General features: G+C 33.5%; 1 protein-coding gene across 1 annotated transcript in view; it reads right to left on the bottom strand.

Annotated features, from left to right (window-relative positions):
- Positions 1-2,004: 2,004 nt before the first annotated feature.
- Positions 2,005-21,624, bottom strand: part of LOC138321850 (uncharacterized) — a 36,005-nt gene continuing 16,385 nt past the window's right edge. Inside the window, exons 2-7 of the mRNA XM_069265848.1 lie at positions 20,787-20,933; positions 16,572-16,728; positions 14,437-14,788; positions 12,612-12,723; positions 10,638-10,772; positions 2,005-8,980 (exon numbers count right to left, since the gene is read on the bottom strand). Of these exons, the coding sequence (XP_069121949.1) occupies positions 8,832-8,980; positions 10,638-10,772; positions 12,612-12,723; positions 14,437-14,788; positions 16,572-16,728; positions 20,787-20,933 (1,052 nt within the window). The 3' untranslated portion in view covers positions 2,005-8,831. The remainder of the gene's footprint in view (positions 8,981-10,637; positions 10,773-12,611; positions 12,724-14,436; positions 14,789-16,571; positions 16,729-20,786; positions 20,934-21,624) is intronic.

Here is a 21,624-nt window from a genome sequence, read left to right as displayed (position 1 = left end):
TCACACGAATGAGTTATTTTTTAAAAGTTACAAAAGACACGAGCTTTAGCTAGCGAATCAAACGAGCACCAATATCAGTACATTGGCACTAAGTTAAATTGTTCTAAACCAGAACAAACACTTCGATGTTTTTGTTATATCGGCATGTACAGCTGTATGAGAAAATACGCAATAGTATTCAACATTTGTTTACTATTGTTTATTATTATTGACTATGACCAAAATGTGTAAAATTGTTATGAATAGCTATATAATAAACAACATCTTGTATTCCACATAATACTTTTTTTTTAAATTTGTTTTTACTCAACAAGAGACACAAAGGGCCTACATGAAGACAAAGCTCTTTCATTGTACAAATTTGGTAGCTCTTCATCCCAGCATGCTTCAGTCCCAATATCAGGTCTCTAGGCATCTAAGCTATAGATACATGCAAGTCATTTTAAGATTTTAGCCTATTTTATTTCTGTGATCTTGAATGAATATCAAGGTAATTCATTTGAACAACTTGGTAGCCCTTCATCCCTGCATGCTACAGGCATCTAGCACTCTTACATGCAGTTATTCAAAGATTTTAGCCTATTTAATTGACTCCTGTGACCTTAAATGAAGGTAAAGGTCATTCAAGTGAACGCAAATGGTAGTCAATTCATTCTTGCATGCTACAGACCAAATATCAGAACCCCAGGCCTATGAGTTATTGAGAAGTCATTTACCAAAGGAAATGGTGTCCACACATATTACCACAAGTTCTCTATTTCTGAGTTTAAAGACCCACAACCTTTCTGATATGAAAATTAAAAGTTTATATAATATATAAATATATATTGATAGTCTAAGATGAGGTTACAACCCTAACATAATCTATTTGAACAGATTAATTTTGCTGTTTTGCCATCTGGTGCAGTAATAGTCAACTAACACATCATATTTAGGAAGACGGCGGGAAACATAAGACAACTTGCGTTATGAAAATTAACATTCTATTTATTTTGATTAAATTATTATAGAAGTTGTTAATAAGTGAAGCCATTGACGGTAAGTTGATAACTTTTGCAACTCTACAAAATTATTATAAATCGTTTTATTTTCCATTTTAAAAATTGAAAACATTTTAGGAAAGGTAGTGGGCCTTTAAAACCAATGTAGGACAATTGTTATGGTCAGTATTTGTCCCCCAGTCACTCTTAACAAATACAGAAATCAGACAAGAGTTATTTTTCTGTGGTGTTTATTTCCCAAACATGTAATTAAACATTTTTTTTTAAAATCATCACATCACTGATCATTAATCAGAATGATAAACACATTATCATGAAATCATCGCATTTTGTTTACAAATATTGATTATCTTAATCTTCATGATTAAAAAAAAAAAAAACAAGAGGCCCAGAGGGCCTGTATCACTGATGACCTGGTTAAATATAGTAAATATGATAAAATCTTATTTCACATAACATGCCCATTTATTAGTCTCGTCACCCTATGTTTTACCTAAAAGTAACAACTCAAGCTAAATGTGTCAGTTATGACACCATAAAGCAAATATTTAAAATCAACAAAAAACAATAATGGGGAAACATTGAAGATCTTGATCTTAAATTGTTGATAACAGGTATACATTACTTTTAAAGTATATATATGGAACAAAGAGCGATAACTTTGGGTAAAAATACAAATTCATGGAAGGATATTCTTATTACATAAATATACCTTAACTAACTTATGCGTACCTGTTTTCAAATACGCTATAGTGGAAAATGATTGGACAAGAGTGTATATTCAAATCTTATAATTTTCAGTTATGTTTGTTTTAATAAGCAGATATCGCATATCTGTAATTCTTGTATGAATAGAACTCACAAAATTTCCAAAATAATATAAGATATTTTGTCCATGTTTATCATGTTGATCATTGATATTATTATATACCAGAACTAAATCATCTGCTTACCATACACAAGCATAAGTGGAGATTAAGATTTGAATGCATATGATCGGTGGAGCATCTTTAACGGAAAATGGTGTAATATTAAAGGTTGGTAACTTTGTGAGTCAAATAATTCCAAACCCCTGTGAGATTTTACTTGAAAATATTATCAACCTCAGTGAATACATTTTATTCAAGTCAAATTCGGTTCACAACGTTAAATTGTTATAGAAATATCATTGTAAAGGTATTTAGAATTTATTTTGGTGTTTGGTTCACAAAACATCATCTTATACAGATCAAAATACAATTATAACCCTACAACACATTAATCTGCAGAAATTGAGATTCAAAATCACAGTATTTATATAAAGATGATAGTTTTAAATCTATCAATTAAAGAGATTAACAGTCAGATGCTTGGAGTAAAATAGATATATACTATCATCCTCGATACTCCAGGGGTTCCGATCACTTACGATCTCTACACCCCTGGACTATCTCATCGTAAAACTGGAGGCAACAGAACAGAACAGGTAATTTAGTCCTTTGATGTACATCAAAAGAACCGTATAACGGTACACTGTGGTTGACTATGTGGCTTTGAAGTTGGGCGTCGCTCTCTCTGTAGTCTTCAAAGGAAATCTTTGCTGGTTTGTGATTGGTCAAATATTTTCAGCTGAGCTGCCTTCAATTTCACTATGAGATAGTCCAGGGGTGTAGAGATCGTAAGTGATCGGAACCCCTGGAGTATCAAGGATGATATACTATATGCTAACTTTGATCTCGGATAGATGATAAGGTTACATATGTATACATGTTTATACCTTAAAAATAGGGAATAATGAACACATGTGCTTGAATATCATTATACTCGCAAGAAAATTTAAAATACTTATAAAATATCTTTCTAGATCAATGTCGGTTTGTAAGGATTGAGAACAATGTCACTGTGGACATGATGGAAAAACGAATGATTGACAATATATATAGCAATTAAGCAGTAGAAATACAGAAATTTTAATATACCTTGCAAAACTGAAAAATATCCAATTTCATTTTTAGAATTTCCCAGATTTTTTATTCGAATAAGCAGAGGTCACATAAAAATTTATATATAAATATATGGAGTTGAAATACAAAAATAAAGAAGGAAAAATTTGGGACCATATATTTTTATGAAAATAAACAAATTATATATGTTACAAATGAGAGCTTTGAAATGATGTTGAAATCAAGTGATAAATTGAAAATATTGTTGTAATGTATTGTGTCACCATGACTTTGGCAAAGATTTAACCCAGAGTTTACTTTTATAAAATACTTAAAATATAGTATCTCTTATTGGTTTAACTTCATAAACACCAATGAACAAGACACTGACAAAAATAGCACCTTGAACATTGTTAAAGGGATAGAGCTCTTTGAAATTCGCACAGCTTATTTTTTATTCGTGTTAACAGAAAAAATAACTATGAACCCTTGAAAAAAGAGGCCCAGTGTCCCCTAACAATTAAAGTCTAACTTTCAACGTACAGGATTTTATAGCAAAAGTTAGATAAACTTCCCCATTTGGAGCCCCGCTCCTCAGTCCCCAGGATTGAACCTGGCACATTTATATAAAACATGATTTTCTTCCACAAATAATTTTGCAAGCGTTGTGGAGGGGTAGAAAAATTTAAATAAAACAATAGTTTAACAAAGTTCCCCATTTAGAGCCCTAAACTTTTGTCCCAAGATGTCGTACAAGGCTCATTTACCAGGTACATAAAATATGATTGTCCTGTTCCAATGCTACTTGTACTTCACACAAAATTTGGTAGTGATCTGTTGTGGGGTTAAGGAAAAGCATGCTTTTGACTGAGGACGACGGACATAACACAATGGAAATAGGTCAGAAGGTCTGATGACGTAATGGTAATAAATTATCTCTGATGTTTGACCCCACAAAAATATATTAGCACCAAAGGTTTAGTCAAAGTTCAACACTCCTTTAGATCAAATGTCTTTGCAGACTTTTAGCAATTGTACAAACAGAAACATAAACTTCAAATTAAAATGTCAAATAAAAACACGTACCCCAGTTATCCTGTTTATAGTTAATAAATGCAATTTATATTATCATAACTTATTCATCCCTGAAATTTCACAATGGACTGGTCTAGCCTTTGATTAAGAAGAGCCCAAATGTTTCTATAGGGGTGAATTAGTTTAACATTCAAATCATGCAATTTTTTCACAACTATACACTGTTATACCAAACATATTGCTAGTCATTGTTTGATAAATTTCATTTTCATCCATTAAACAATGTATAAAAGATGATCATGGAAGTAACACAAAAATGTCTATTGGTAAAAATTTCAGAGTGCAGCAAATTTACCAACTTCGCTAGCCAAGGGCACAGTAGTCTACAATACCGAACCCTTGGCATAATGTCGTATAAAAATTGAAGGGTTTGGTATCGTAGACTACTGTACCCTTCGCTAGCGAAGTTGCAAATTTACAGGAATCACCCAAATATTTCCAAATTGCTTTCTCCATAGTAAAGAACTACACTCAATTTTCTTAATAAGCAAACCAGCAGCTAGTACTTAAGTATTTTCAATTTATTCACCCCTGAAATTTCATAATGGACTGGCCTAGTCTTTGATTCAGAAGAGTTTAAATGTGTCTTCAGAGATGAATAAGTTAAAACACTGACAAGTCCTAGCTTCTTTGGTATTTATGTGTGCCGGCATAGATATACAAATGAAAATAAACAGCAACAGAGCTCTGCTCAATACTGTTATTAACGGGAACAAATTTTAACAAACATTTAAAACTTCATGGAATCACACTAGATACAAATTCTGTATAGCTGGTTATTTCTAATACAAGAAATTAATGCACGAATAATTCAGAAATTGATCAAGGGTATATACCCTTTTTACGTCTTTGCATATCATTACAAAGTTACCTCCCTTGTAGGTAAATAATATCCATTGTGACATCATTATTTTTTTAGCGAAATTAACATAGTTTTTTTTTCTCTGAAAAATATGATGTTAAGCTTGTGAACACATGACGTCACAATCAATACCTACCCGAAAGGGCAAATAACTCTGTAATATGCAAATATGGAATAGCCAAATCTCAAAATAATTGAAATTTAATTTTCTTTCTTTTTAGTCTACAGCGGTAAAAAATTTTAAATGCCAAACAAATAACCAAACATACAGTATATCTTGAACATAAAAAAAACTTCCATTATTAAAAGTTTTAAAATCACAAAAGTTCACAATTATTCTGTCTAACATGAAATATTCGTTGTATAGAAACTTTCCTTGTTTTCGTGATTGCTAGGAAATCACGGATATAAAATGATTTACAAAAACGAATTCATATAATAAAGTCATTATTCTGTCTTTGCATATTAAAGAGTTATCTCCCTTGTGTGTAGGTATCCGTTGTGATGTCATTATTTTGTGAGCGCATTTTACGTCTTTTTCCCCCCTGAAAAGTATGACATTACCCTTGCAAATACATGACATCACTATCAATACCTACTTGCAATGATATAACCCTGTAACATGCAAATACAGATTTGCTCCTTTGGGTAACCATGAATAGTTCTATTCGTGATCATGACATTGCAGCAAGGCTTCAAACCACGGAATGAAGTACACACAAATATTTTATGTTTTACAGGAGATATAACTTGATGAACGTAACTTTACATTAATCACAGCCAATTGTTGCATAAAACAAATTTATGTTACATATTTATTTGTACAACCATACGCTGCTTTCTGAGGACAACTAGATATACAGGACTAGTAATCAATTTGAACAAAGGTATGTGCAATACTGGTTTTTAATTTATAAGTATAATTATGTTTTCTTTTAATACAAATATAAAGATGCATTGATTTAGTCAATCAATACCCTTTCTTTAAATTTCAAAACCTCTTTAAATATATTGCTAATAAACATTTAAAATAACAGATTCCTTCTATGAATGTAAAACATTAGGTCAGATACTGATTTCTCGAAACAAAAGTACAGACTGAAGTCAAAACTGAAGTTTTTCTCATAATACCGTATGTAACTTATGTGAATAAAATTGACTCAAGTCAGTTTTTGACTTAAGTTTGTTTCAAGAAATCGGGGCCAGATCTAATGTTAATTTTACGTCAATATCACATAAATGGCAAAGGTTAATAAAATATTGTATAATTTGACACTAGCTAACTACTGTATAATTGCTGATATTAGCAGAGTTTGGCGGGGTGTGTGTGAGTTGGGTAGGTGGGTGTTAATTTCTCTAAATTTGCATATTCGTCCAATTCACGAAAGTTTATACCTCAAAAAACTTTTCACTTAGCAATTATTTTACATTTCAAACTTTATCACTAAATAACGCTTAGAAAGGTTAAAAAAAAATTCACGAAAATGATTCCCGCAAGTAATATCCCAACATCTAACAACTAAACAATAGCCACAGGCTACTACTGGCCCTTTACACATCCGTGCAATCAGAGTCTGTTACTCACAAACATTAACCCCTTAATTCCCAGATAGGTCAACCTACACCAATAATGCATCAATGTTTGAAAAAAATCAACATATCTTCCTTATATGTGGAGCTATCGGGATACTTCGTACCTGTTATTGTTAAAATAACATCTGGTTTGTCCTTCTTATCAAATTTTGAAATGACAGAAACACTTCTCTTCCGTACAAAAAATCAACACATCTCTCTTATATGTGGAGCTATCGGGATACATCTTAAAGTTTCAGCTGGTTTGTCAATCTTATCATTTTCTGAAAGATATAACAGAAACATATTTCCTTCTCAGCGCCAGGTCTCTTGCTCTCACACACTCACAGTAGTTCTGAGTCTCATTATATTTATTACAATACACAGCTAATCTGGAATGTTCTATAAAAAGCTAAAATATCCCACAGTAATTATTCTTCAGGAGAGAAAGCACCATTAGTGCAGGGTTTGTAAAGATAAGTTAGAGTACTGTTAGTCCAGTGTAACGTGTCTAAACACGGGATGTCACTGGGACCAGACTATTTGGTCGGTAAAGGCAGGTTTCCAGATTATAAAGGTTTTTATTACTATAAATTTAGAAGGAAATTCCATACAAGTACAGCACAATACACAGGGATCTGGATAAGACAAGTTATATAAATGTAACACTAGGACATTTTAAAAAGTTGTTGTCGACAGATAAAAATGAAAGCGAAACCTGACCCTGTGTAATGAATTTTGTAAGTATCCTGTTCAATATTTCTTTAAGATATGTTGCTAAATAATTTAAAAAAAGTGTTGAGTTAGATATTAGTCATACATTCTTCATGTTGAATTCTTTTATCATATTTTATCTATAGCGCTCAAAGATATTTTATACACACTATAATGCTGATTTTATTTTATTTTTTAATTATGAAACAATAATGGTTTAATATATCATATGAAATTTCAGACAGTTTGTGTGGGTTAAATGCATTTTCTTTTTTAATTTTAAAAGAAAGTGTGGGCAATTACAACAAGAAATCCCAGAGGCATCTTGGCACCCAGCAAAGAATGATCTATGACTGACAATGGAAAGATGGATCTTTTCTCTGCTTTTCAAACTTTTTCAAACATACTATATATAAAATTTGAGACAGATCGCTTCAGCACTTTCTGAGAAAAAGCAGAAACAAACTTCAACTATCAAAATCCAACATGGCTGCCTGGTGGCCATCTTGTAGATTGATCGGTTCAAAATCCAAATATGCACATCTAGGGCCCTAGGGGAACCTACATGTGAAATTTGAGAATGATCCTATCAGTAATTTGTGAGAAATAGTGATAACAAACCTTAACTATCAAAATCCAAGATGGCTGCCAGGCGGACATCGTGTTGACGATCGGTCCCAAAACGCAATATGCACAACAAGGGCCCTAGGGGAACCTACATATGAAATATGAGACAGATCCCTTCAATATTTTCTGATAATTAGCGATTACAAGAATTGTTAACATACGGACGGAAGGACGGACGACAGACCACGGACAAAAAGCGATTTGAATAGCCCACCATCTGATGATGGTGGGCTTTTAAAAGGTAGAATATTTTTAAGTTTAACCCGTGGATATGTGTCAAATATTCAAAATACAAAACAAAACCTGCCCTAGCCATTAACTGTGTATAACATCACCTGCTCAATACGATCACTATCTTGAGGCCCTAAATGGTAAATTCAACACAATCTGACCACCTTTGTATAATGGCCATTTAGCATCTCTTGAATAGTTCTTTATATACAGGTTTATACTTAAACTCTAAAGACAGATACCTGTCTATAACACCACCCTAGCAACAGACGGAAAATGGTCTTAATAGCGAGGTGGTCTTTATACACAGGTTGAATATTGTTGAAATTTTGTCATTTGGGACACTAAAAGTGGTCTTATTCAGCAGGTGAGCTTTATGTATATATAGAGACCGTCACTTTGGCAGGTTTTATGCAATCCCTGACATTTTTGAAAGCTTTTCCATAGTCATACAGTATTTGAATTGAAAATAACCTACATATAAACAGTTCTAATGTTAAAACATGAAGTTTCTGTATATACACACATATATAACATTTATATAAAATCATAGATAATATATTATCAGAAATTTATACATATACAACATTTTTAAAATCATAGATAATATATTATCAGAAATTTATATATATACAACATTTATAAAATCATAGATAATATATTATCAGAGATTTATACGTATATACATATACAACATTTATAAAATCATATGTTATATATTATTAATCAGTATTGCCCTAGTACTGAATATAAAAATAGACATTTAAAAAATACCCCATCACAGACACCTTAAGTATACCGGTAACATTATTTGAGAGATATTTGACATTTATGACAATTGGCACTAATGGCTGGGACGTGGGTCTCCACTTGTATCGTGGTGAAGAGAAATTTGTGTTTCTCCTTCAGGACTGTGTTAGCAGTTTCTAGTACGGTCTGGTGAGAGGCGTTGGTATCTGAAATACAGGAAATCAAGTTTTTAACACTAAACAAATTACAAGCATGCTGTTTTCTATATTTGTATATTACAGTGTTATCTGCCCTTGTGGGTAGGTATTGAATGTGACCTCATACTTTTCTGAGAAAACGACATGAATTTCATTATTGACAATGTACCTGCAAGGGAGGCAACTCTGTAATATTCAAATATTGAATTCGTGATTAAACATATTCTGAGCGTGTAATACTTAACAGTTATGGCTCTTTGTTGAGGTCAACATGGTGTCATACACTTAGGTCATTATTTTTAATCTACCAGGACTGTATAAAACCATATTGAACGAATCAAAAGTCAGTAATTGTTATATTAGATATTGGGTTTATTTTAAACAAACGATCACAGGGAGATCTTCGGAGCCCACTATGAAAGATCTATGTCAGTCAACGTAAGGAACAATTTTTTTCCTCTGTTTTTCCCTCTTCTTTTTAAAATGGGAATATACGCAAGTAAACTTCATATTCAGTCTGCTTAACAGCAAAATACTTCAATTGTCAAAATTTGGCCTGTCCATCATCTTCTTGTCCTATCAACCTTAAACTGCAAAATGGACCCTACATATAAAATTTGAGACAGACCTCTTTTTGTATTTTCTGATGAATAATGACAAAATCCAAGATGGCTAGCTGTCAGCCATCTTGTTGTCGGACTGGTCCATTATACACAACTTTAGTTCTAGGGGAACCTATATATGAAATTTTCTTTCTGGGTAACACGAATTGAAAACGGACATGAGAAAAGACAAACAAATAAATGGTGATTTGAAAAGCCCTTTTTCTGTTGACTGTGGACTAAAAAATTATATCATCATTTGATAAGTAAGTTGATGACAATGATGGTCTTAGGGAGTCACCCTGAAGAACTCAACATTCGGGTAATATGCCAATAAGTTGATCCATGCCAATGAGTAGTGGAAAATCATAGCACATCTAAAATATGGTATGCATTTTTTAAATACTAAAATGACTATTATAATTATGTTGTGGACCTCTTTTGGTCCCTACATCTATGAAGTCTTAATTTACATCAAAAGTTTGTTAAAGATGCTCCACCGCCGACAGAGCATAAATGATGTTAATCATTTGAACAATAATTGGTGTTTAATCGTGTATAAATATGCCTAATTAACACAAAAAATAATATATAATAATTTATTTCGCTTTTGGTGCATGCGCAATCAGTACTTCATTCCATATAGGATATCGTGTCACGGAATTTTTTCGGGATGCAATTAATTATTTTTCATATTTTTAACTTGAAGTAAACTTAGAAGCTCAAACTTTTCAATGGTGGTTATGGTGTAAAGTAAGTAACTTTTGTAACTGGAGAAAAATACTAAATCGTCTGCTCCTGTTTTTTAATAGTGAAAAAATACCATTTGTCAGCGGTGGATCATCTTTAAAATTACGGTATATGTACTTTTTTTTTTATATTCTATCTGATGTAACGGTAATGTTATTTATTTGATATCGCAATCAATTATAGGATTGCCATGCTAATAATCATCCAAAATTTTCATAAATTGTTTCATTTTGCCAACATGGTAAATTTTAGCCAATATTTAGATTTAATTATAGTCCAAGGCTATGTTTACCAGTAAATTTTTATATCTATACCTATCGCCAGGTGGATTGCTACCGCATTCTTGTCTATAGTTAAGGCCCAAACACTGAGATCATGTGCCATCTTCACTCCGGGTAAACTTTCGAGATCAGCGATGATTTCATTGTAATCCACGTCTCTTGGAACACCTGAAACAGACATTTCATCAATATCATAATGTCAACAAAATGGAGAACTTATACAGTGTGGTCATCAAGCTACCACAAATAGAACATTTATTAAGTCAAGTTTTTATTATATTTTTTGTACCAAGTTACTAGCTTTTTCATATTTGTTTGATATATATTGCTGATGTCATTAGCTGACATGAGCTGAAAAGCACCCCTCCCCTATGAACATGCACCACTCCTTTCTTCTGGAGGAGTTGAAGTTATATAAATGCCCCCATCCCATAGATGATGCCACTAACATCAGCATTGTATCCCATATTACATGAACTTGGGAGTTTTTTGCATGTCAATCTTTACATATTTAAAATGTATTTTATAGGTTAAGACATATGCATGTTTTCTCTAGCAGATTTATGTGTCATGAGTACAAAGAGTTAAATTATTGCTGATTTTTCTTTGTTTACAACTTACATTTTGGTTAACTAATAAGTGCCCACTTTGTTACACTTTTTAAGTGCCCTGGGCGCTTATTACAGGGAATACGGTAATTACATTCAATGATAGTCAGGGAACACAATTGTTAATGACTGAAGGAAATGCAGCCATACATTTTAGACAATATAGTTGTGCATATACAACATGATAGTTGGTTGGAAAAAGGTAAGAAATTTTTATAGAACAAAACATCTAGAGTTGTTTCCCTTGTTCCATATGTCAGTACATGTATACAATAGTCAAACTGAGAGTGTTCATGGAAATTATAAAGTATAGTGTAATCATCTACCGTTGATATGTCTTTAATAGTCAATGAAAGAAGGATTATTTTCATTCTCATTTTTTCGAGGAATTTACACGATTTAGTTAAAAACTTAAAATGTATATATATACCTATACTTAAGTTTAAAGAAAGATGGGGTTTTATTTGTTTAACATCCTATTAACAGCCAGGGTCATGTAAGGGCACGCCAGGTTTATTGGTGGAGTAAAATCGGAGTACTCTCAGAAAAATCACCAACCAGCGATCAGTACCTGGCAACTGCCCAACATGGGATTCATACTCACGACCCAGGGGTGAAGGGCTTGTGGTTATATGTCAAGACATCTTAAACACTCAGCCCTTTTTTAAAAGAAATAGAAGCATCAGTATAGTATCTTCTAAGAAATAGTGATATGACCTTTCTGAAAATCCCTTCAGTACTTTCTAAGAAAGAGCAGTAACAACCTTAATTTGTCAACAAACTTCCTTTGTCAAAATCAAAGATGACTGTTAATCATCTTATCTTCCCATTCCTCCCTAAATGCCATGAACACAACTAGCTGAGCACTACGGGCATCCTACAAACAAAATTTGAGAGAAATCATTTAAGTAGTGTCTGAGAAATAGTGATAACAAACTTTAATTGTCAAAACCCAAAATGACTGCATGTCAGCCATCTTGAATTTTGATTGGCCCCAAAATGCAATATGCATAACTACCGGTAGGCACAAAGAGGAATCTACAAATGAAATGTAAGAGAAAACCCTTTGGTACTTAGAGTAACGATAACAAACTTGAATTGTGGAAATCCATGATGGCTGCCTGTTGGTCATCTTGATTTCAAAGTTCCAAAATGTACTGTTGACAATGGGTAACAAGTGATTTAAATAGTCCACCTTCTGATGATGGGCTACAAATATAAGTTATTGAGAAATCTATTCCGTTAAGTCAGCTTACATAGAAGCATACAGAGATACCAAGCCACATGTACAATATTCTGTTTTTATTTCACAGAGTTACCTCTTGTGAGTAGCTTTAGTTTGTAAGACAAAATGATGAATTAGGAAAACCTCTCTAAAAGAGCAGACAACTCTGCCTACCTTCCATCATAATCTGGAGCGTGTCCCGCAGTACAAACACGGTTGTAAAGAGGACGATGATTGAGAACAGGAATGTACAGATGGGATCAGCAAGCTTGGAACTGGGATCAGGCTGAAAAACAAATAACATCTCCATCAAAATAGGTTCATAACTTGGATCATTATATAGTTGTACAAACCATCAGTTTATAAATATAATTATAATAAATATTAAATATAATTGTTTTGGTTATTCCATTGTTGATTAAACAAGCTTATTAAAATTAGATTTGTAATTCCGCTCCAGTATGATGCTCTATGTGATGCTCCAATAAAAGATATGACAACTCCCTGTTCTGGGTCACCTCAGCATGACCCCTATGGTTAGCTAATCACCGTGTCGCCTACAAAACCTTTGGTGTGGTTCATTCATTCGGAAGTATAAACGGCTAACTGTACACCCCGAGATGTTTCAATTTTTAGATCTTGTATTGGAGGGTATTGTAGAGCATGGTAGTGGAGCAGAATTACAAGTCTAATTTTAATTAGAATGTTGCTTAAATATAAAAAATCATGATGCAAATGATATATAACAGTAGTTAAAAGCCATTAGCATTAATATGGTTCATTCCATTAGTCTTTATATGGTACAAACCATTAGCCATTGCATGTCACATATCATTTATAGTATACTTACAAACCATATAGCATTTATATAGTATATATAGACCAGAGAATATTTATATATTTGTTACAAACAGTACTAAGTTGAGCTTTATATTTTCGAACCGCATATTTTGCTGTTTTGTTAACAAAACATATTCACAGGGTCTTAATTTCATGGTACAATGATTCCTTTATATATAATATTAGCACTTTTGCATACCAGTGATGAAATTCAAAATACTGGTACTTCACTGGTTTTTTACATTCACAGATTTCGGTAAAACTGTAAATCCTGCTCGAAATTTGTCTGCTAACCAGATATAAATGTGGTATTATATGATCACATATGTTTCATTAATCTCTTTACTGTATGGTACAAACCATTAGTATTTACATCGTATACTGTACAGTATCTATATGGTACAAACCATTAGCATTTATATGGTATAGTGTACAGTATCTATATGGTACAAACCATTATTATTTATATGGTATACTGTACAGTATCTATATGGTACAAACCATTAGCTTTTATATGGTATACTGTACAGTATCTAAATTATACAAACCATTAGCTTTTATATGGTATACTGCACAGTATCTATATGGTACAAACCATTAGCATTTATATGGCATTTTGTACAGTATCTATATGGTACAAACCATTAGCATTTATATGGTATACTGTATAGTATCTATATGATACAAACCATTAGCTTTTACATGGCATACTGTACAGTATCTATATGGTACAAACCATTAGCATTTATATGGTATACTGTACAGTATCTATACGATACAAACCATTAGCATTTATATGGTATACTGTACAGTATCTATATGGTACAAACCATTAGCATTTATATGGTATACTGTACAGTATCTATATGATACAAACCATTAGCATTTACATGGTATACTGTACAGTATCTATATGGTACAAACCATTAGCATTTACATGGTATACTGTACAGTATCTATACGGTACAAACCATTAGCTTTTATGTGGTATACTGTACAGCATCTATATTGTACAAACCATTAGCATTTACATGGTATACTGTACAGTATCTATATGGTACAAACCATTAGCATTTACATGGTATACTGTACAGTATCTATATGGTATAAACCATTAGCATTTACATGGTATACTGTACAGTATCTATATGGTACAAACCATTAGTTTGATGATGAGCGCAGCCACCAGTACACCAACACTTTGTATAATGTCCCCAATCACATGTATAAATGCAGCACGAACATTAATGTTTTTCTTTTTCTGATGTTTGTAAATCTTGTGTGATTCTGCCGACTGAACGGGTGATACTAGTTCATGATCAGTATCTTGTTGAAGTAAATGTTCAAATGCTGAATCGTCAGACTGACTTGAAAGTGTGCGAGGACGCCCGTGAGAATGTCCCCCGCCACTGTGAGAATGTCCTCCGCCACCGTGAGAATGTCCATGACCAAACGTTGCCCGGGCAGAAGCAGACCCACAACATTTTTCTGAGTGGAGGACAATACCCATCCTGAAATAGAAGCACAAGTGTGATTATTACATATTTCTCCACAGAATGAGAACACCATTTGGATTGTAGCAAAAATATGAAAGAATGGACAATTCTCATGTTTCAAAGGGCTGTACCAGACATAATATGATATCACTATTGAGACGAATACTCTGCTACAATATCTAGCAATTGATTGTAAACATTGTAAACGCGATTACCGTATTTGACCCAATCATCACCCATATCTCTATATGCGCTTCTCCCCCTTTTGAGACCTCAATTTCATTTGCCCAGCATAAATAAAGACCAAAACTATCAGAACTGTATAGGTTTGTACTAATTTTGTCTTATTAAGCACCTTTTCAATGAAAGAAAAATTAAATGCCCTGGTCGCTTATTGAGTAGAATATGGTATATTAATGTTATAAAATGACATATCCTTTCGACGGCCGGCAGGATTCGAACTTGACTCAATTTTGATAGGTGGTTACAACAAATGCCATCTATGAAAGCAGTTTGCATCTAGATTTCGGTTTGATGCCATTTTCACGATGATAACAAACAGTACACACTACAAACAAGCAAAAACAGTCACCAGAAGTCCCCTAAAGGTCACCACGCACGGGTCATGGGAGGCAGAAACCTGCGCGTGGGACTTGTTTTTTTTTTTTTTTTTTTTTTTTTTTTAAATCGGTGCTATTTTCCCCTTCCTTTTCCCTTTCTCTCTATTTTCTCTTACTTTGATATCTCTTCTATCGTTTAAGACCATCTGCATATCTGTATCTTGATAATTAAGCTCACAACGACAGGTTTCCGGGCACACACTAAAATCCCGAATTCAGACCTCAATTTTTGACTTATTTGGGCATGTTCAAAGGTGATTTGTGACGTCACTAATGCAATAACCGAATCGGTATTGACATGCTATATATATAGGGATGAACATCTCCTTTTCAAAAAACTAGTATTTAGTTTTCAAGGGTCTCAGTGGGGCTCCAGAAGGGAGCATGAAATGGGGCAAATGAATAATTACACATAAATACGTTACGGCCTTCCAAAGGATATACAGTTGACACCTGAGTAGTAATCGTATTTCAATGCCTTAATCATAATGTCACTTATGTAATTTTTCTCTATATTTCTCTATATATCATTTAACAAGGAATAATTTTTAAGTACACATTTTGTTAATATTCCGAGATGTTTGAAATCAATTTAGCACTATGATTTTAGACAGTACTAAAATGTTTAGAGTAATGTTAACTGCAATATACTGTATTCCACCCAATAAGCGCCTCCATCCCAATAAGCATCCTCCCCTTTTTTTGTAGTTTTAACTGATTTCACTTACTTTGACTTAAATACTGACTGAAATTGTCAAAAGCGTGTACAGAAGGTTTCACTATCTGATTTCTTTTGGTAATTTATGGAAGGCTTACTCTATGTGATACTTTAATTGACCCAAATTTAGTCCTATTAAGTGCCCTTAATTTTTTTTTTTTATTTTCTTACCAACCTTGGTCCATTTTCAGAAATATTCCTAAACTTTAAGGATTTCCTTAACTAAAATTCTCCATAGAAAATTTAAACATTACAGATTTTAAGGATGGTCCCATAACTTAAGATTGGTGTAATTCTTTCCAAAAGGCCGTTTAAGTTAAGGCATTCCTTATAGTAAAGGAATGATCATGAAACGGGTCCCTAGGTGGTACTTGGGTCAAATACAGTAGATGTATACGTAGCTTGTGATTACTTATACCAGTGAACCTGATTTTGTAATCCGTGGGACACTGTGACTTACACAACATTAAACATGACTCCTAAGGAAGCTGTGACTAGCATTTCATCAGGTTTGACACTTGTATAATGGCCGCCGGTGATTCTCTCCACCGCCATGTAACAAAGAACTCCGGTCACTAACCAGATAATAAAGACGCTGAACAACGCACCCAGAACCTCTGAAAGTACAAAAAAACACCAACACGCTCAATTTTTAAGTTTTGAAATACAACAATGAAGTAGGCAAATTAAAGTACAAAAAGTGCAACAATCCAATGATTACGTAACTTCAAAAATAAACATACCGTATTCGACCGAATAAGCTCCCCTTCCCCTTTTGAGGCCTTAATTTTAATTGCCCGGGCATAAATGAAGACCAATACTGTATAGGTTTGCAATTTATTAAGCACCTATTCATTTTTTTATTTTTTTTTTAAACACCCTAGGTACTTATATATAATTAATATGCTTATTGGGTCGAATGCAGCATAACATCACATGAATCACTGGTAGGAGACAATATATAGATTTTGTTTGTTTGTTTGTTTATTTTTACGTCCTATTAACAGCCAGGGTCATGTAAGGACGTGCCAGGTTTGTTGGTGGAGGAAAGCCGGAGTACCCGGAGAAAAACCACCGGCCAACGGTCAGTACCTGGCAACTGCCCCACATGGGATTCGAACCCGCTTCCCAGAGGTGGAGGGCTTGTGGTAATATGTCGGTACATCTTAACCACTCGGCCACCGCGGCCCCTACAATATATAGAAACTATGGATTTTTTTTTTTTTTTTTTTTTATACTCTGTTTATTACAGCTTCATATAGTTTATTACTTTCATGGCTTGTTTTTATGATATTTACAATTCATTGCAGCCTGTTTTCACCAAAAGTAAACATCATTTAAATGTCTAACAGTGTTAAATTGGACACTTGACCCAATTCCTGACTGTGACATTAAATGACAAACTGGAAACATCCCAGTAATATTGGCCACTGACACATAAATGTACATGTTCAGTAGCGGATAATATTTAATAAGAGATCCCAGAGGGATCATGTCACCCACCGTTGATAATCTTCATTAGTCAAATGAAAGATGGATCTTTCCTCTGATTTCTCTTCTTTATCAGTTACTTTAACTTTCCCAATTTAAAAGCCGTGGGTAACGTGAGATTTTTTTTCCAAAACAACTTCACAATTTTGACAGAACTTCAAGATGAATATGCCTCTACCTGCATATGCAATATTAAGAAAGATCCCTTCAATGCTTTCTGAGAACCAGTGGTAACAAACTTCAGTTGTCAAAATCGACCTATCGACCATTTTTTCTCTAGGACTCTAAATTTTTGACAAAAAAATTTCAAAGTTTTACCCCTGTAACCTTGAATGAAGGTCAGTGTAATTCATTTGAACAAACTCGATAGCCCCAGCATGCTAAGTGTACAGACCTAAGAATACCCTCCGCCTGGGTTATTGAGAAGTCATTGAATGAAAAGTTTAAGGACAATGCACAAAGACAGACAAAACATGATGACTATAGCTCATCATGACCATTTGGGTCAGAAAATATAAAGTGTACATCGCTTACTGTTGATATATGCTATTATTCAATGCAATTTTTCAGTTATCTCCAATTTGATACCGATTTCTATCTATATCACAAGTGTTGCCCCCTAATGCTACAATAACATATCATTGTGAAACTGTTAGCCCTAACCATCTGTGTAATTTATATCCATACATTCAACGTTTGCAGATGTGACAAGCAATAACAGATCAACGACTCTATTATATATGGTACTAACAGCTGATTGTAACAATAATTTATTAAGTACTATGTAATTTATTGTCTGCTGCTGAAAGACACTTGATGTGTACAGAATTAACCACTAAGTGGTATCATTAAATGTCCAAATACAAAGTTACAAGAGCTGTTGATGATAAATATTGATGATAGTTTCATAAATCATAGCTACAATACTGACGAGTCATGCAGAAGGGCCCCGCTAAATGTGACTGAACATTTGAACAAGTACAGAACAGATCTAATTATATAAATAGGCTATGGCAAATCATCCTACCAAATTTGAGAACATTATTTTATTTTCTACTTTCATGAGGCACCTATATATAGCTACATATACAGTTTTAGATATATCCCTTCAGTACTTTTCTGACAAATAGTGGCAACAAGCTCTAAATATCAAAATCGAAGATGCCTGCCTGTAATATAAGCCATCTTGTCCAATCAGCCCAATATTGCATTGTACACAAATTGGGCCTATAAGGAGCCTATATATAAACGTTGAGACAGATTTCTTTAATAATTTGAGAAATAGTTGTAAGATCTTCAACTAATACTATCAAAATCCAAGATGGCTGCCTGCTGGCCATATATTTTTGTCTGAGTGTTCCAATCTGAACCACTACATATAGCTAGAGCCCAAAAATCTAAAATTTCAGACTACAGAATTTCTTGGGATATAGCTATAACAAGAATTGAAAACAAACGGAAGGTCACCAATGACAGCTGAGGGACAAATAAAGCTCAACGGACAACAGACATTATGGACGAAAGTCGATTTGAATAGCCCACCTATAATTAAACGGGTATGCTGGTGAAACATTTGTATAAGGTAATCTGTATAATGTGATGTTTCAATTAAATAATAATTGTTTCAGGCTCCATACCATATTTATTTAGCCATTTAGATTTTGAGATACCAGCACTGAAGATTCATGATCGTAATATGTGCCCGGTCATGAAGACAATTTTGCTCAAAATGGACTTTCAAGTTTCAAGCAATTAAAGATGGAAATGTAATCCCAAGTGGTGTTTCTTTAAATTTCTAATGAACAAATGCATTGATTCGAACATTGACTTAAAATCCAAGTTCTATTTTTGTTTGTTTGTTGATTTTTAACCCTATCCTGTCATGACAAATGTACACCAAAATGCAATTATATTAGACGTGCCAGTCGGTGATCAGGACCTGGCCATGCTTTGTACCTGCGCATAGTGTGCACCCCAATTTCTCTGTGACTATAAATTTAAGAAAAAAGTGTAGCTATGTGCACTATACATACACATGCAAACAAACAGTGAGCAAAAGTCAGAAAAGAAAACAAAGAAAAATAATAATAACTGCAAGAAATTTTATCACTTATTTTTCAATGGAGAAATATAATAAAATTTTCCTTCTTTTCCCATCATGTTTGTACATATGAGTTTTAAATACCGTATAAGTTTGCTTCAGGTAAATATGGAACAGCTTAAATATTCAAATATGTCTATTTTCAATAGCTTGTGTCTCTTTGTTAATCAAGTTTTTTGTGAATCTGTTTCAAGGACGTTCTCTGAATAAAGAAACTAGATATAGTAGGTCGTTTATATAGCACTGCCATGTACTATTGATGTCACGCAGAACGCATATGTTTCTCATACAGCACATTTTATTGTGTCTGAGATGTGATAAAATTTCAATAGAAATGTACTGAAGATAGTATAGTGGTGTATTGGTGTAAGTGGTATATACATAGACTGACGTTACCAGGCACAATGTACATCTATAATGTATATAATGTGAGAGAGGTTTACCTGTAGCAAGGTATATGTACATCACAATATAAGACATCGTCGTGATGATATTAAATTATCATCACAAAGTCATCTAGCTACTACGTACAGAGCCAAAATTGTTTGTTTGATTAATTAACGTCCTATTAATAGCCAGGGTCGTGTAAGGACGGCCTCCCATGTATGCGGTGTGTAGTGTGTATGAATTGCGAGATTTGTGTCCTGGGAGACTGCGGTATATTCATGTTTTGTCTTCTTGTATAGTGGAACTCTATATATATGGTGTTAGAGATGGGTGTTAGGTATATATGGTGTTAGAGATGGGTGTTAGGTATATATGGTGTTAGAGATGGGTGTTAGGTATATATGGTGTTAGAGATGGGTGTTAGGTATATATGGTGTTAGAGATGGGTGTTAGGTATATATGGTGTTAGAGATGGGTGTTAGGTATATATGGTGTTCATGGGTATTAGGTATATATAGTGTTAGAGATGGGTGTTAGGTATGTATGGTGTTAGAGATGGGTGTTAGATATATATCGTGTTAGAGATGGGTGTTAGATATATATGGTGTTAGAGATTAATGTTAGGTATATATCGTGTTCGAGATATTGAGACAATATGCAAACTAATTCTGCTGAATTGCACTCAGGATTACTTACCTGCACGATGGTATCCAAATGACATTGTTTTGGTGGCCGGTTTTTTTGACAGGTAGATGGCCAGCAGAGAGATTAAGAAGCTAATTAGGTCACTGCCCAGGTGTAACACATCAGTGAAAAGGGCGAGACTATCAGACAGGACTCCACCTGTAATTAAAAACAATCAGAATTAACATATTATGTTCATATACCTGGTATAAATATTGTAAATGTCCCAAACTTGTAACACATTTTCTATCTTATTGATAATTTATTGAGCTTGTCAGACATTTTGACACCAAACCTAATCGTGCAAGGGACAGTTTGAACTTATCAAATGCTGGAATTGTTGAAATTGAAGAGCTAATTCAACAAGAGCTGTTGGAGAACAGCAAAGCTCGCCTATTCAGAAGAAGTTGATGTTCAAGTATTTACTATTTAAACATGGAAATATGACAAATTAACAGACTCAAAAAACCCCTAAAGGGCCCCAAATTGGTTGTATTATCACGTTCAGCATCCATACACATTAGGAAAATAAAATCATAAACATTTATGATGACTTAAGCTTAAACAATAGACAAAATAGAAACTTGCTCAAAAACTTTAACATGGAAATATGACAAATTAACAGACTCAAAAAAACCCTAAAGGGCCCCAAATTGGTTGTATTATCACGTTCAGCATCCATACACATTAGGAAAATAAAATCATAAACATTTATGATGACTTAAGCTTAAACAATAGACAAAATAGAAACTTGCTCAAAAACTTTAACATGGAAATATGACAAATTAACAGACTCCAAAAACCCCTAAAGGGCCCCAAATTGGTTGTATTATCACGTTCAGCATCCATA

This window comes from Argopecten irradians, chromosome 4, assembly GCF_041381155.1.
Source record: "Argopecten irradians isolate NY chromosome 4, Ai_NY, whole genome shotgun sequence".
NCBI lineage: Eukaryota > Metazoa > Mollusca > Bivalvia > Pectinida > Pectinidae > Argopecten > Argopecten irradians.
This window is presented reverse-complemented; position numbering and strand designations above follow the sequence as displayed.